At 40.6% G+C, this 12,674-nt stretch overlaps 2 protein-coding genes across 2 annotated transcripts in view; one reads left to right on the plus strand and one right to left on the minus strand.

Moving 5' to 3' along the window:
* LOC143280888 (spectrin beta chain, non-erythrocytic 5-like) overlaps window positions 1–12,674 on the minus strand; it is a 355,560-nt gene that overhangs the window by 163,674 nt on the left and 179,212 nt on the right. The window lies entirely within an intron of this gene.
* On the plus strand, window positions 5,932–9,011 carry LOC143281351 (octopamine receptor beta-2R-like). The gene is made up of 2 exons (XM_076586557.1): window positions 5,932–6,224; window positions 8,213–9,011. The coding sequence occupies exons 1-2, from the start codon at window positions 5,932–5,934 to the stop codon at window positions 9,009–9,011; spliced, it is 1,092 nt and encodes a 363-aa protein (XP_076442672.1).

Genomic DNA, 12,674 nt, shown 5'->3' on the forward strand with positions numbered 1-12,674 from the left:
ATATATATATATATATCTATGTCTAACCATATATGTGTGTGTGTGTGACGCAGCACGCGAAAACCCGGCTAAAGTCGCATCCAGCCAAGTGGTTAGGGTCAAAATCATCAAGATCGGGATTTGTATAAATGTCGCATCTTCGAAGTCTTATCTTTGCTGTCGGTAAGTATCTTTGCACAAAAAACCTTGGAACTGTAGTATTTTCAGTGTTTTCAGGTGCATGCCTGTCAAAACCATGTAGAAAAATACTGCACTCTTTTGCCCATATTTCAGTTGCATGCCGAAAGTAACGAAAATGGGGAAATTCCGGTCTGCGAAGTAATAAATGGAAATGAGTAGTGAACAGGCATTAATCATGCATCTCCCCCAGACCTTCTGAATAAAGAACGCGTATGAATGTAGTTAGTTCTCAACGGTTTTACTGGTTACCCTCAGTAAGTGGCGACTTTAGCCGGGTCCTCACGATTCTTCGAATTTTGCCCAGTTTCCGACTCAAAGTTAGAACAAAAACTAATTTTCATCGAAAGTTCAGGCTTTCTGTGCAAATTTTAATTGATGTTCTTTCATTCTGTGGGGTGTGTGACTCACAAAAATTTCATCGACGGACCTGTGTGTTCATAAAATCGACGCAACGTGAAGTGAACAAGTATGGCGTCTTCGAAAACATCATCTGCTAAGCGGCTCGCAGCATTCTCAGGGAATACCAGGAGTTAGGTTGTCAAGTGAAAGCATGACCTGTTGCACACATGAATTGTGAGTCAATCTGAACATATTTAAGCAACAGACATCTTGAAACTTTCCTCGTTTGGCTACAAATAGCTATGAAATTAGGCCACCCTTCACGCATTGCCGCGTTACTGTAACTGCAGATCTAAATGTTGTCTTTCCTTCGAGCATCACTTTTAATTTTCAGTCAGTGTGTTGTTGTATTATGTAAATTATTTGTTTCAGACACTTTACTAAATAGATTAAGCACTTCACATGTAATTTGGTCACAGTATAACCAGATGACCTGGACCGGCAAACCCGTAACTTAAAATGTTTTGAAGACAAATATAAGATTTGTAGCCAGAGACAACCGAATAAAAATATGTTGCACTCAGGTACTGTGATGTTATGTGAACATTTTGAGGCACATAGACCTACCAGCACTTTCTTCAAATGGCTAGATTTAGTCTTGAAATTAGGTCACTACACGCACTGACTATATTACCGTGACTATTGTTCTAAACAAGTGTGTTTGTTTATCGCACTACGTGTGACCATTTACACAAATACTTTGCTGCACTAGATCTGTATTAGCTGTATTCATAAACTGATTATCTGGAATGTAACTGATTTGTGTTGTTTAAAGTCTGTCAGCCGCACGTCAGGAGATTAATCAAATCTGTAATAAGGTCACAGCAAGATGCCTTGTCCAGCAAATCCATAATTAGGCGTGGGGGATTTCTAATGCCTGAACAACAACATATGTTTTATAAGTTCGTGGTAACTGCGTATAATCATGCTATTGTGACTACCGAAACAGATATCTTATTATGTGGGAAATACAGTAAGACCGTTATCCTCGTTTCAAATCATATTTGCTATGATACTAAAAAGCACAAAAAAATGAATGTTTAACTCACAGTCCTCAGAAGTTTAGTAAACTGTACATCTGCTTTTACCCATCAGCCAAGGTCCTCTTCTTACAGACAGTGCTCTAGTAACTGATTTTGACTGTAAACGACTGATCCAACAACATGCTTACATGATCAGATATATGACTGGCTGGCACAATCTCAAAACAAAAGTTACAAAAGTGACCAGCCCAATCCAATCACAGTCTGGTTGCTGCCTGCTTGCATCTGCCATTAGGACACCAGGCCACATCACAGAAATTGTAAAGGAGATCTGAAGCAGAGACTTGTGGCTATGAATAAGTCTTAAGGTGGGGTTAGTGGGCGTTCATTTATTCATCACTCTCACGAGACATCAAAGGGCAGTGGAAAAGGGGGGAGGGGGTGATGAGAATTTGGGGGCGGTTGGGGGGGGGGGGGGGGAACAGTTTCTTGAGATGAAGATCCCACTTGCATGTCATCGGATGTGTGGTTACAAGAGTCACAAAGTACATAATGTGCACTTTGTGAAACTAAATAAACAATTTTGATAGTTTCAGCTTGACTGAAAAACTAAAACATCAAGCTGGTATCACAAAGTCGCTGAAAAACCCTTTTCGACTAGTTGGGTTGTCTCTTTCCAGCTGGGCAATGTTTAGTCTTTGTGACAGTCCCTGCCATATGTACACAAGGATGTGCACTTTAAGTTGGTCTTGCAGCATTTGCACCTTTCTCTGCACACCACTGTGCAGGAGCAGTGAATCAGTTCACATCAAGTGTCTTGAGCTTTTGTAGAATGGTCCACAAAGGTCGCCACGTCTTTCGCCAACCTTTTTGCAATCCCCATCGTTCTAACTCCAGATAAAAGCACACGGATAAATTGCTCTCTTTGTGCGCCGTTCAAGAGCAACTGATGTGGGTGGAGTATTTTCCAATGTTTTTCGTTGTTGTTTTTTTCTTTAGCGAGGAGAGGCAGTCTGACTATGCTGACGACACGCAGATTGTTCAGAGAATCAAACAACAGGGCAACAAACTGCTCAACGATGCCCTCAGTTAAAAAGTCCATCATCATTAGGAAAGCATTAGCTGTTTGCTTACACAGTCCGACTCCATGTGTTCCATGCTTTTCTTTTGCTTCTGCCAACAAGCAAAGCCATGTTTATGCGCGATTCCCTGCTGAATAAAAACAAAAACAAAACATAAAAAAGTGACAAAAGGAAGGGATGGGGGAGTTAACAGTACTGATAGGAATATGATACATATTTTTTATCACCATCTGATACTAGTATTTTTCGAACCCAAGTTGTGTGCTGCGAACGAAACGATTCTATCTTCAACAGCCCACATCCATCTTTATTTCATTGGTTTAAGATCATTGTTTAGATCTGTCAAAGTTTCACACTTCCTCCATGTTTGTTGCGACTTTCTGGTTTTACTAACGTGTCAAAAGCAAATTCTGGTGAAATATTTTCGGCAGACGCATCATCTGTTTCAGGCATCAGGACGATTCAAGTGGTACGATTGCGTTGCGGTGCAAAATCACCTTCATCCTCCATCATGCATAGTCAGAACTGCGCAACACAGGCCATAGAGATTAATAATTAAGTCTTATATTCCAGGCTGATTCTACATCCGCTGATTTGTGTGGCAATACATATGACTGCAGTTCGTAAACGGTAGTTTGATCTGGGTCTAAGCCGAATCGAAGTTCCAAAGATTCATGCATCAGCTTAGGTATAGGCGTGAAATATTTGAACATTCACTGTCGCCGTCGGCTTTGTTGTGGCTGTATAATATATATTGCATGACGTCACTCCTCTACTTGCCATTCTTGCCTTTGAGTACTGAGAGAAAATACGAATTTTCCTGTGCCTTTATTTGTCATATCGAAATCTAAAATCTACTTAATTCTCAATCGACTGACACCACACATGTTCAGGAAAATTCTTGTTTTAAAGCTACAGGCAGACAAATATGTTTGTTTTTTCCATGTGACTGAATAATCTGTATTGCATGACGTCACTCCTCCACTTGCCATACTAGTCTTCGTTTGAGTAATGCAGAGAGAAAATACGAATTTTCCTGTGCCTCTTTTATATGGAAATCTAAAGTTTATTCAGTTCTGAATCTTTTGACACCACACAGGTATTCATTCAGGATAATTCTTGTTTTTTAAGCCATAGGCACACAAATATGTGGGTTTTTTTTCAAAAGCCGATTTCTCCATTTCTACTCCTTGGGCACACGAACTTTAAAAAAAATCATACAAAAAAACACAAAACTATGACTACTAGATCCTTTTTAATAATCTGTGATTTTTAAACTTGTAGAATGTATACAAATGTTAAGAAAAATTTAAAAAAAAAAAAAATCGACTTTAGCCGGATTTTCGCGTGCTGCGGTCAGCGCGCGCGCTACACAACAAGAAATAAAATAAAGCAGGGGCACAATACTACTACTACTAATAATAATAATAAGTTTAAATATATAACGCCTAATTAAATAATTTTGCTCTAAACACTATTCAATTACAATAGTTCCAATTTACATGATCTGTGTAAGTAAAGAGAGGATTGCTCCAGGTTCTTAGTTGCATATAAAACTGCTAACATACTGATGCTCTCTTGAATTTTTTTATGTTATTATTATTATTATTATTTTAGATTAATTAAAGTGCGTTTATTTTTAGCAGCAATCTGTCACCTGCACTGGCCCTCTCTCTCTTTTTTTTCTCATGATTTTATAATGAAAGAGTTCTGAGATTGACATTGGATCATTCACTTTTAGTGTACAATAATTGCGATGCCGTGTCTGGGTTTTTTAATGGCCTGGTGTATTACGCAACATGTGCCTTTACACTTACATTCCATGACACATAGTATATATTACATATGTGTAGCATACAATGCATACAATTAACGAACATGTTTAACTTACGTTCATAAGCTATGATGTTTTAGCATTTTTTAACGAAAACATGCAATAGTCATTCACTACATTTCCTTTGATGACAAAACAATTACTTAAGATCCATGTTATATCATATGATATACTGACTCTTCTGATTTGGTTGTGGGGGGACGCTGCACTGCTGAGCACATCACCAACATTCTCAATTTCGGGCGGTCATGGGAATAGGACCTGGCTTTCGGCAAAGCTCCTCCTTGTCCATTCAGTGATGTTGCCTGCCCGTTTCTTTCACTGTCTGCCTCGTCTCCTTTTCCCCTACACAGTTCCCTGTTGGGTGGTCTTCGAGAGCTCGTCGGATCTTGTCACGTGGCCATACCATTACATTTCCCTTATCTTTTTTCACTCTGCATCTGATCAGTAGGTCTTCATACTGACCAATGTGCTGTCTGGTGGTTTTTCTTACTTCTTTATTTGTTATGTGGGCTTTGTAGGAGATGCCAAGGAGTATCATGAAGCATCTCGTTTCCAATGCTTGGATCCTTCTCTGAAGCTGTGCTGTAAGAGTCCAGGACTCACATGCATACATGAAAATAGAGAGAACCAGGGCGTGTAGTACCTTCAACTTTGTTCTCTGATGTTCCTGTTTCTCCATATGGGCTTCAGTTTTGCTAGTGCTGTTGCAGTCTGTGTTGCTCTTGCCAGTATTTGGGCATTGGATTCACCAGTTTCGCTAGTTCTTCCTCACTGCACCAGCCCATCAATATAACCAGAGATCTGTAAGACATTCGATGTTGATAGTGCCAGAGTGTCCTACCAAGGCATCAGTCATTATACATTCTAGGAAGATGCTGAAGTGTGCAGGAGATAGAAGACACCCTTGATGGAACCAACGCTTAAATGGTAGGGTGAAAAAAAAGTCACACATATGATAACCCACTTTTAATATATGCTGCAAAAAAGATCTTTTAAAGAAAAAGAAAAAAAAAAGAAAGAAAAAAGTTTGACTAAGCGTTTTGAAACAGGAAGTCTAAATTAAGTTACCACCAAAACTTATTGGAGCAAATCCTATACAAGCAGGCTTCAATAAAGGTTTTACGTCTAAAAATGGAAACAGCACAAACTTGCATGCCATGCAGTTGCATGTTCTTTTTGTTCACAATGTCTAGCCCTCCACCCCCATCCCCTTTAACTCCATATTTCCTTTCCAGACTTCAAAACAGAAAGAGGGGGAAACTGCAATGGAGAAAACCATGCATCCCGAAGAAATCCTGAAGAAATCCATGCCTCCTGAAAAAAATCAGTTAATGTGTCCTAAAGAGACCCATGAGTCCTGCAGAAATCCATGCATCCTGAAGAAATACAATCCATGCGTCCTGAAGAAATTCACGAGTCCTGAAGAACTCCATCCCTACTCCACCCAGCCATGAACGCACCTAACAACGTGACAGAAGGTGACGGGGTGGATGTCGGGGGCAGTGACAGCGAGGTCGGGTGGGATTTGCGCACCGTTGCAGAGAACGCGGGCATCAGCTTCATGATTCTCTTGATCAGCGTAATAGCGCTGCTGGGCAACATCATCGTAATCCTGGCGGTCTACCTCTACCCCCGCCTCAGGGAGGAAGTTGCCAACCTGTTCATTGTGAACCTGTCGGTCACCGATCTCTGCAGCGCCGTAGTCGTCATGCTCACCTCTGTCGTGGCTGTTGCAAATGACAGGTGTGTGTATGTGTGTGTGCGTGCGTGTGTGTGTGTGTGTGTTCCCTGTCTGCCTGTGCCCCTGTCTCTGTGTCCCTCTCTGTATGTCGTCCCTGTCTCTGTGTTTCTCAGTGTATGTCCCTTGTGTGTGTGTCCCTGTCTGTGTCCTTGTCTCAGTGTGTGACCCCTCTGTGTGTGTGTCCCCCTTCTGTGTGTTTCTCTATGCGTGTGTCCTTTCTGTGTATGTCACTGTCTCTGTATCCCTGTCTATATTTCAGCATGTGTGTGTGTGTGTCAGTGTGTCCTGACTATGCATCTCCGTTTGTGCCCTGTCCCTCTGTGTGTCCCTATCACTATATGAACTGTTTTTATCCCTCTCTTGGTTTGTCCCTGGCACTGTGTATCCACGCTGCTGTGTGAAATATTTTCTATCAGACTATTTCCATAGGTTCAACTCTTTTGTTCATGCAGGTTCTTCCATGCTACATTGTGGGACCTTGTGAGACGTTTTTCCCGGTGCGATCAGCACAGAGAAAATCAACAATCCATACTGCACATTTTTCTTATACGTATATGCCATAATTTACTTTTGTTCTTAAAACTGCAAAAAAAAAAAAAAAAAAAAAAAATGTAGCTTTCTCCTAGTGCTATGTGTGAGAGTGGTAGTGGAGAGAATCTTGCATAATCAGTTACCACTTGACTGCTTCAAGGAAGCATTTCAACCCCATTCTCTCCTCATCATCTAGATACCGTGACCTTCAAACACTCTAAGTTTCATGCAGCATAAAGAACAATAAACATGCACCTGTCGGTCTTTTCATTCTTACTGATGACCTTGGATTTTTTTTTTTTTTTTTTTTTTTTTTTTTTTTAATGGTAGAAAAAACAAAAGAACAACCAAAAACCAGCTGCCACTAAACTGGATGCTGCAGCCATGCACACAGTATTCGCCCTTGCTCGTTTGTATCTCCACTCACACCTTGTCATTGTCCTCACAGTCTTTCTTCTGCCTTCGTCAAGAATCTTTGTGGCGTTAATAATACGCTGTCCATGCAGCAGTCCATTGGCAAGACTTGTCAGTCCAGCTGAGGCCAGTCATGGGGCATCAACCCTCCTTCAACAACACAAATGACAAGGTTCTCGTTATAGACAGCAAGAGGTTGTACACAGCTGCTTCTCTTTTTTTTCTCTCAGCGCCCTGAGTGACGGTCGTCCATCAGTCTTTAACGAACTAGCTTTCTTTTTTTTTCTGTCTGAAAGTACAGACAAACAGCATGCTTTCCTCACATCCAGGTTTCACTTCCAGCAGCTGATGAGATGGAAACATAGGCTGGAGAGAAGTACACAATCGCCGAAAGACAGGCCGCCCCCACTACTGTCTACAAATCATGACTTTCCAACAAAGCAAAAAATAAGCAGACCACATTTGTCCATCTTCTTCCACCGCATGTGGCTTGTAGGTTGCTTTGGTGGACACTAAACAGGCACACTCTGTGTGTGTGTGTGTTGGTTTATATAAGTGAGTACTGTTGAAACCAAACTGACATTCCTATCCCCACGAACGTTGACCAATACCAGCATTTAAGGAGGACTGGTAGTTCAGACATTGCCCATACTTCAGTGAACATTGTCATTGATAGCCCAGACAATGCCCATAACGTCAGTGAACGCGTTTATGTCATTGATAGTCCAGGCAATGTCCATACTTGTATGAACATGTTAATGTCAATGAAAGTCCCAACATTGCCCATTCCTGTGTAAGCATGTTGATGTCACTGATAGTCCAGACAGTGCCCATACTTCGGTGGCCATGTTGATGTCATCAATAGCCCAGACAATACCCACACTTATGTTAGTTAACATGCTGATGTCACTGATAGTCCAAACAATGCCCATACATCAGTGAACACGTTGCTGTCATTGAAAGTCTAAACAATACCCATACTTCAGTGAACACGTTGCTATCAATCCAGGAGGCAGCTTTCACGTGCATGCAGGCTTTGTTTCAGGTGGGTGATGGGCGACACGTGTTGTGCCCTGGTGTGTGGGGCGAACTACTGCTTTATTATTGTGTCCATGCTGACCCTCTGTATGATCAGCCTGGACCGCTACGTGGCTGTCAACCACTCCTTGCGCTACCACACCTACATCACCAAGGGCCGTGTCCAGCTCCTAATTGCCTACACCTGGCTGCAGGGTCTCGCCTTTGGCCTGGCCCCTATCCTGTACGACTGGATCGACTACGATTACTGGGAAGTCACCTGCGCTATCCAGTGGCACCTCTATGGTGACCCTGTTCTCACCTACGTCATTATAGCCTTCATCCTGTGTTTCCTTCTGCCAAGCGTCATACTAGGGGTCGCCTACGGCAACATTTTCAACACTACCAAGAAAATCGAGCCTCGTCCTCAACCGGCTACCCATTCGATGTCTTCGAGAACTGTACACACAAGGGTCTTGTCCACAGTCTCTGAGATCCTGCCCAAAGTGAAGTTCAGTGCGACCACCAAGGCAGTGCGCAGCCTGCTGGTTGTGGTCCTCGCCTACTTCATCTGCATGACTCCCTTCAGCGTGACCAAGCTGTACAAGGTGTGTGTGCCTGCCCCTGACTCCCTCCCTGGCTATGCCAGCACTTTGGCCACCATCTTCCAGTACATGGGCAGTGCTGTCAACCCCTTAATCTATGGTCTCTTCAGGAGAGATTTCCGAGCTGCGTTTGTCTACGTGCTGTGCAGACGAAGTCATCGTGGGTCCACGCATTCTGCCGTGTCCCGCATTTCTGGGATGGAACTTCATGCCAGTCAGTGACCAGTATTTGAAATTCTGGACAATTCAGCGAGGTGTTTTGTACTGACAGAACACTGTGCTCATGAACTGGGAAAGGAAAAAGGACACAGACGTATCAAACTGACAAGAGAGAAACTTGAAACCTGAATTTTGACTAACTTGTGTAAACAAAGTGACTATGTTATAACCTGTTATAACCCGGTGTTTGGTTGTGTGTGTCTGTGGTAAACTATAACATTGCCATTTTCTCTGGAAATACATATCTTGACAGTCATGCCAGCAGTAGGTTGTAAGTCTCCAGAATTCAGCCGAATTTCCAGATCATTTACGGTGTATTTCGCTGGGGCACTTTCCGGATTCAAAAAACACTATATTACCAATTCCCAGTTTCTGGAACGTAGGCTATGTTTGATAAGAAGACAGCCTGACCCTGTTTTTCTTGTTCGCAATGTAAAGAAAAGAAATACAAATTCTGGACAGAACACACACAGTGACACTAACTACACCATCGACGTGTTTACTGCATATAGATATTCTAAAGTGGACACTGAATTAATTGGAATGGACTTAAAAGAAAAAAAATGAACCAATTGGTTCTTTCAGTTTCGGTCAGTCTGAACATATTAGATCTAGAGAAAAGAACTATGTGTTGCTGGTGTGCTTGAAGTGATGGCAACGTCTTCTTTACCCCTAAATTAGAAGAATTTCTCAAATAACTGAATTATAATAAAACACACACAAAAACTTGATTTAAACGGTGTTGTTACGTCAAATAAAATCACATCTTTGTTGCGCAAAGAAATTGGTCGAAATGTGGTAGCATTTGAGATATAAGACCGCATGTTTCCAAACTGAACGTGGATGGCTCAGTCCGGCTCAGGTGATATATATTTTTTTTTCCCCCGTTTTTTTTCTGCCAAGATCATAAATACATTTATATCAACCAATCTCTCTCTCTCTCTCTCTCTCTCTCTCTCTCTCTCTCTCTCTCTCTCTCTCTCTATATATATATATATATATATATATATATATAATCATACAGAATCATACAGAACACTTTTTAACGATTTTTTCAATTATCCTTTTTTCTCTTGTCATGATTATTTTACTGGATAAAGCGTACAGCACAAGTCAGTCTCGAAGGCATTGCCTCTTTAGGTAATCTTGTTTTTACTGTCATCGCCTGCAAAGGTCTCTTGACAAGAGGGTAACTTCTTTCACGTCAACAGATTACAACACTTTATACTGTATAGTATATTTTCATATGTATGCAATGTATCACTTTAACATTTCAAAGAAAATAATAAGAGAAAAAAAAGAAATTCGACCATCCTCTCAAACATAATTTCATGTACTCCCTACTATCTTTCCAGAACATATCAGCATTCAGTGAACTATAGTAAGGTTACCTTCTAAGAAATTATTTTGCCCATGGATCACAAAGTCTTGCCTAATTTTTTGTGCTTCTGCAATAAATTTGGCAATTGATCAATTATAATTTCATCCTCAGATGATAAAACAGAAACAGTTTCGTGCATTTGGCTACACCTGATTAAAAGAAATTACAATTCTTTCGCAACTAATCATTACCTTTACACTGAAACAAAAAAACATTTCTCATCATCAATTTGTGAACTACATGATGGGCATGGTAATTCTATGGAAGCCCCAGGTTCAAACCATTTCTTATTTGCATTGAAACCAAGTGCCGTTAATCGAAATCTTCAATAACTTATTCTGTGCCATTTATCTGCAATGATACTAAAAAAAAATTCAGGTTGAAATACGTTTTTAAATGAGAAAAACCAACTATATTTTTCTTTGGTTTCGAAATCGGAATGTCAGTTTTCTAGAAAAAACGAAAGAAAGAAAAAAACAACCCATCTTTCATGTAGTGATAGGTGTCCACCCATCCTACTAAGGACCATAATGTTAGTTCAACTGCCAGTTCATTTATCTGTTTTTTTTAAATAATATTTTGGGGCTCAGCTATTTCACTCTATTTGATGATTCGAAGTAATCTGAATTAACACCCTTCACACACACACATGCAAGTACTAAATTGTAAACACCTGTAAGTGTCATGTACAGTTTTTCTTACACACCACTTCTACGCAGTCCATTTTTAACAAAACGGCGCCGACCAATGGCGACATGGGGATAGCTGCCCTGTTTATTTTGTGTTTAATTCTGTATATGCATCTTAGGAAAACAGCTGCGATCCTACAGCATGATCGTGACATGCTGCTGCGTGTTCGGGAACAGGTGGGTGAGATCTCACTTCAGTTCACTATAATCATGATACACAACCGTCCAGCATGAACACCGACCGGTCAACACGCTAGGCTCAGCCCGCGAGGAAACGCGGAAAGCGATGTGGGGCCCTTTCAAGGTTACGCCAACGAACTTTTCGTCGTCCTCCACCCTGTATGTTCCTGACCAACGTTAGATCCCTACCCAACAAAACTGACGAACTTGCATGTAACATTCAGACGAGGAGATACTATAAAGAGTGCTCTGTGTTTTGTTCCGCTGAAACATGGCTCAACCCCAACATCCCTGACCAGGCTTCACTGTCTACAGAGCTGACCGCACTGCTGAATCAGGCAAGATCAAGGAAGGCGGTGTGTGTTGGCTTTAAAACCTGAATTATTTCTTCTTCACTTTCAGCCCATTTAGTCAGCCTCTTATTTAATATATGAATATAAACTTTTCTTACAATACTTAGGAGTGATACTCCATGATAATTGTTGGGGTTGTTAACATCTCCTTTTTTCTGGTTAGGTATAATAATGGATTTTGCCTACTTGAAGGGAAACCTACCATTTTGAAAAAAAAAGCTGATTAAATAGCTGAACAAGGAAATCAATCACAGCAGTATTTGCAAACTTCAACATTCTCCGACAATTTTGTCAGGGCCTGCACTTTTTCCTGACTTTAGATGTCTGATACTAGCAATAACTTCGTCTTCAGATGTAACGGTTCAGAGTCATCTTCTGCTTCCAATAAATTTTCTTCTTCTTGTATTACAGTATTGTCTAAATCATTAAAACACCAGAGAAGTGATCATGCCACTGTTCCATGGTAATTTCGTTATACACAAGAGCTTTTCTGTTTACGGATCTTATTACTGACCAGTGTTACAGAGTCACTGACTGAATCTTATAGTCTTTTTTTTCTTTTTATCTGTTTTCAATTTCTCGTTCCTTTGTTTTTCTGAGTTTAACACAATATTTCTGTGCTGCAGCATTCGCTTGTCTTTACTCTGGCTTATCCTTTTCTGTTTTACATCTCTGAAATAGTTCCAACAACCTTTAAACGTCTTTTTTTTTTTTTTCTTTTTTTTTTTAATTTCGTGCACATTCATCATCAAACCAGTCATTCATTTTTCCTTCCATGCTCCACTTTTCGAACCATACATGCAGCAGCTCCACACAAAGCAGTAACAAACTATCGTTCAGATTAATATTAATTTTGATAATCGAAAAGCTTTCTGCAAAGTGTCATGAAATTAATCACTATCATGTTCTTTTATTTATTTATTTATTTTTTTTTATTTTTTTTTTTTTACTAAGGTTAGCATTCTCATCTGACCATACTGACAAGAGAGAGAGAGAGAGAGAGAGAGATTATTATTACATTGTACGCTATACCTTGCCAATCTCCCCACGTTCCAACTACCTC

This window comes from Babylonia areolata, chromosome 4 (genome assembly GCF_041734735.1).
Source record: "Babylonia areolata isolate BAREFJ2019XMU chromosome 4, ASM4173473v1, whole genome shotgun sequence".
NCBI classification, from domain to species: Eukaryota; Metazoa; Mollusca; class Gastropoda; order Neogastropoda; family Buccinidae; genus Babylonia; species Babylonia areolata.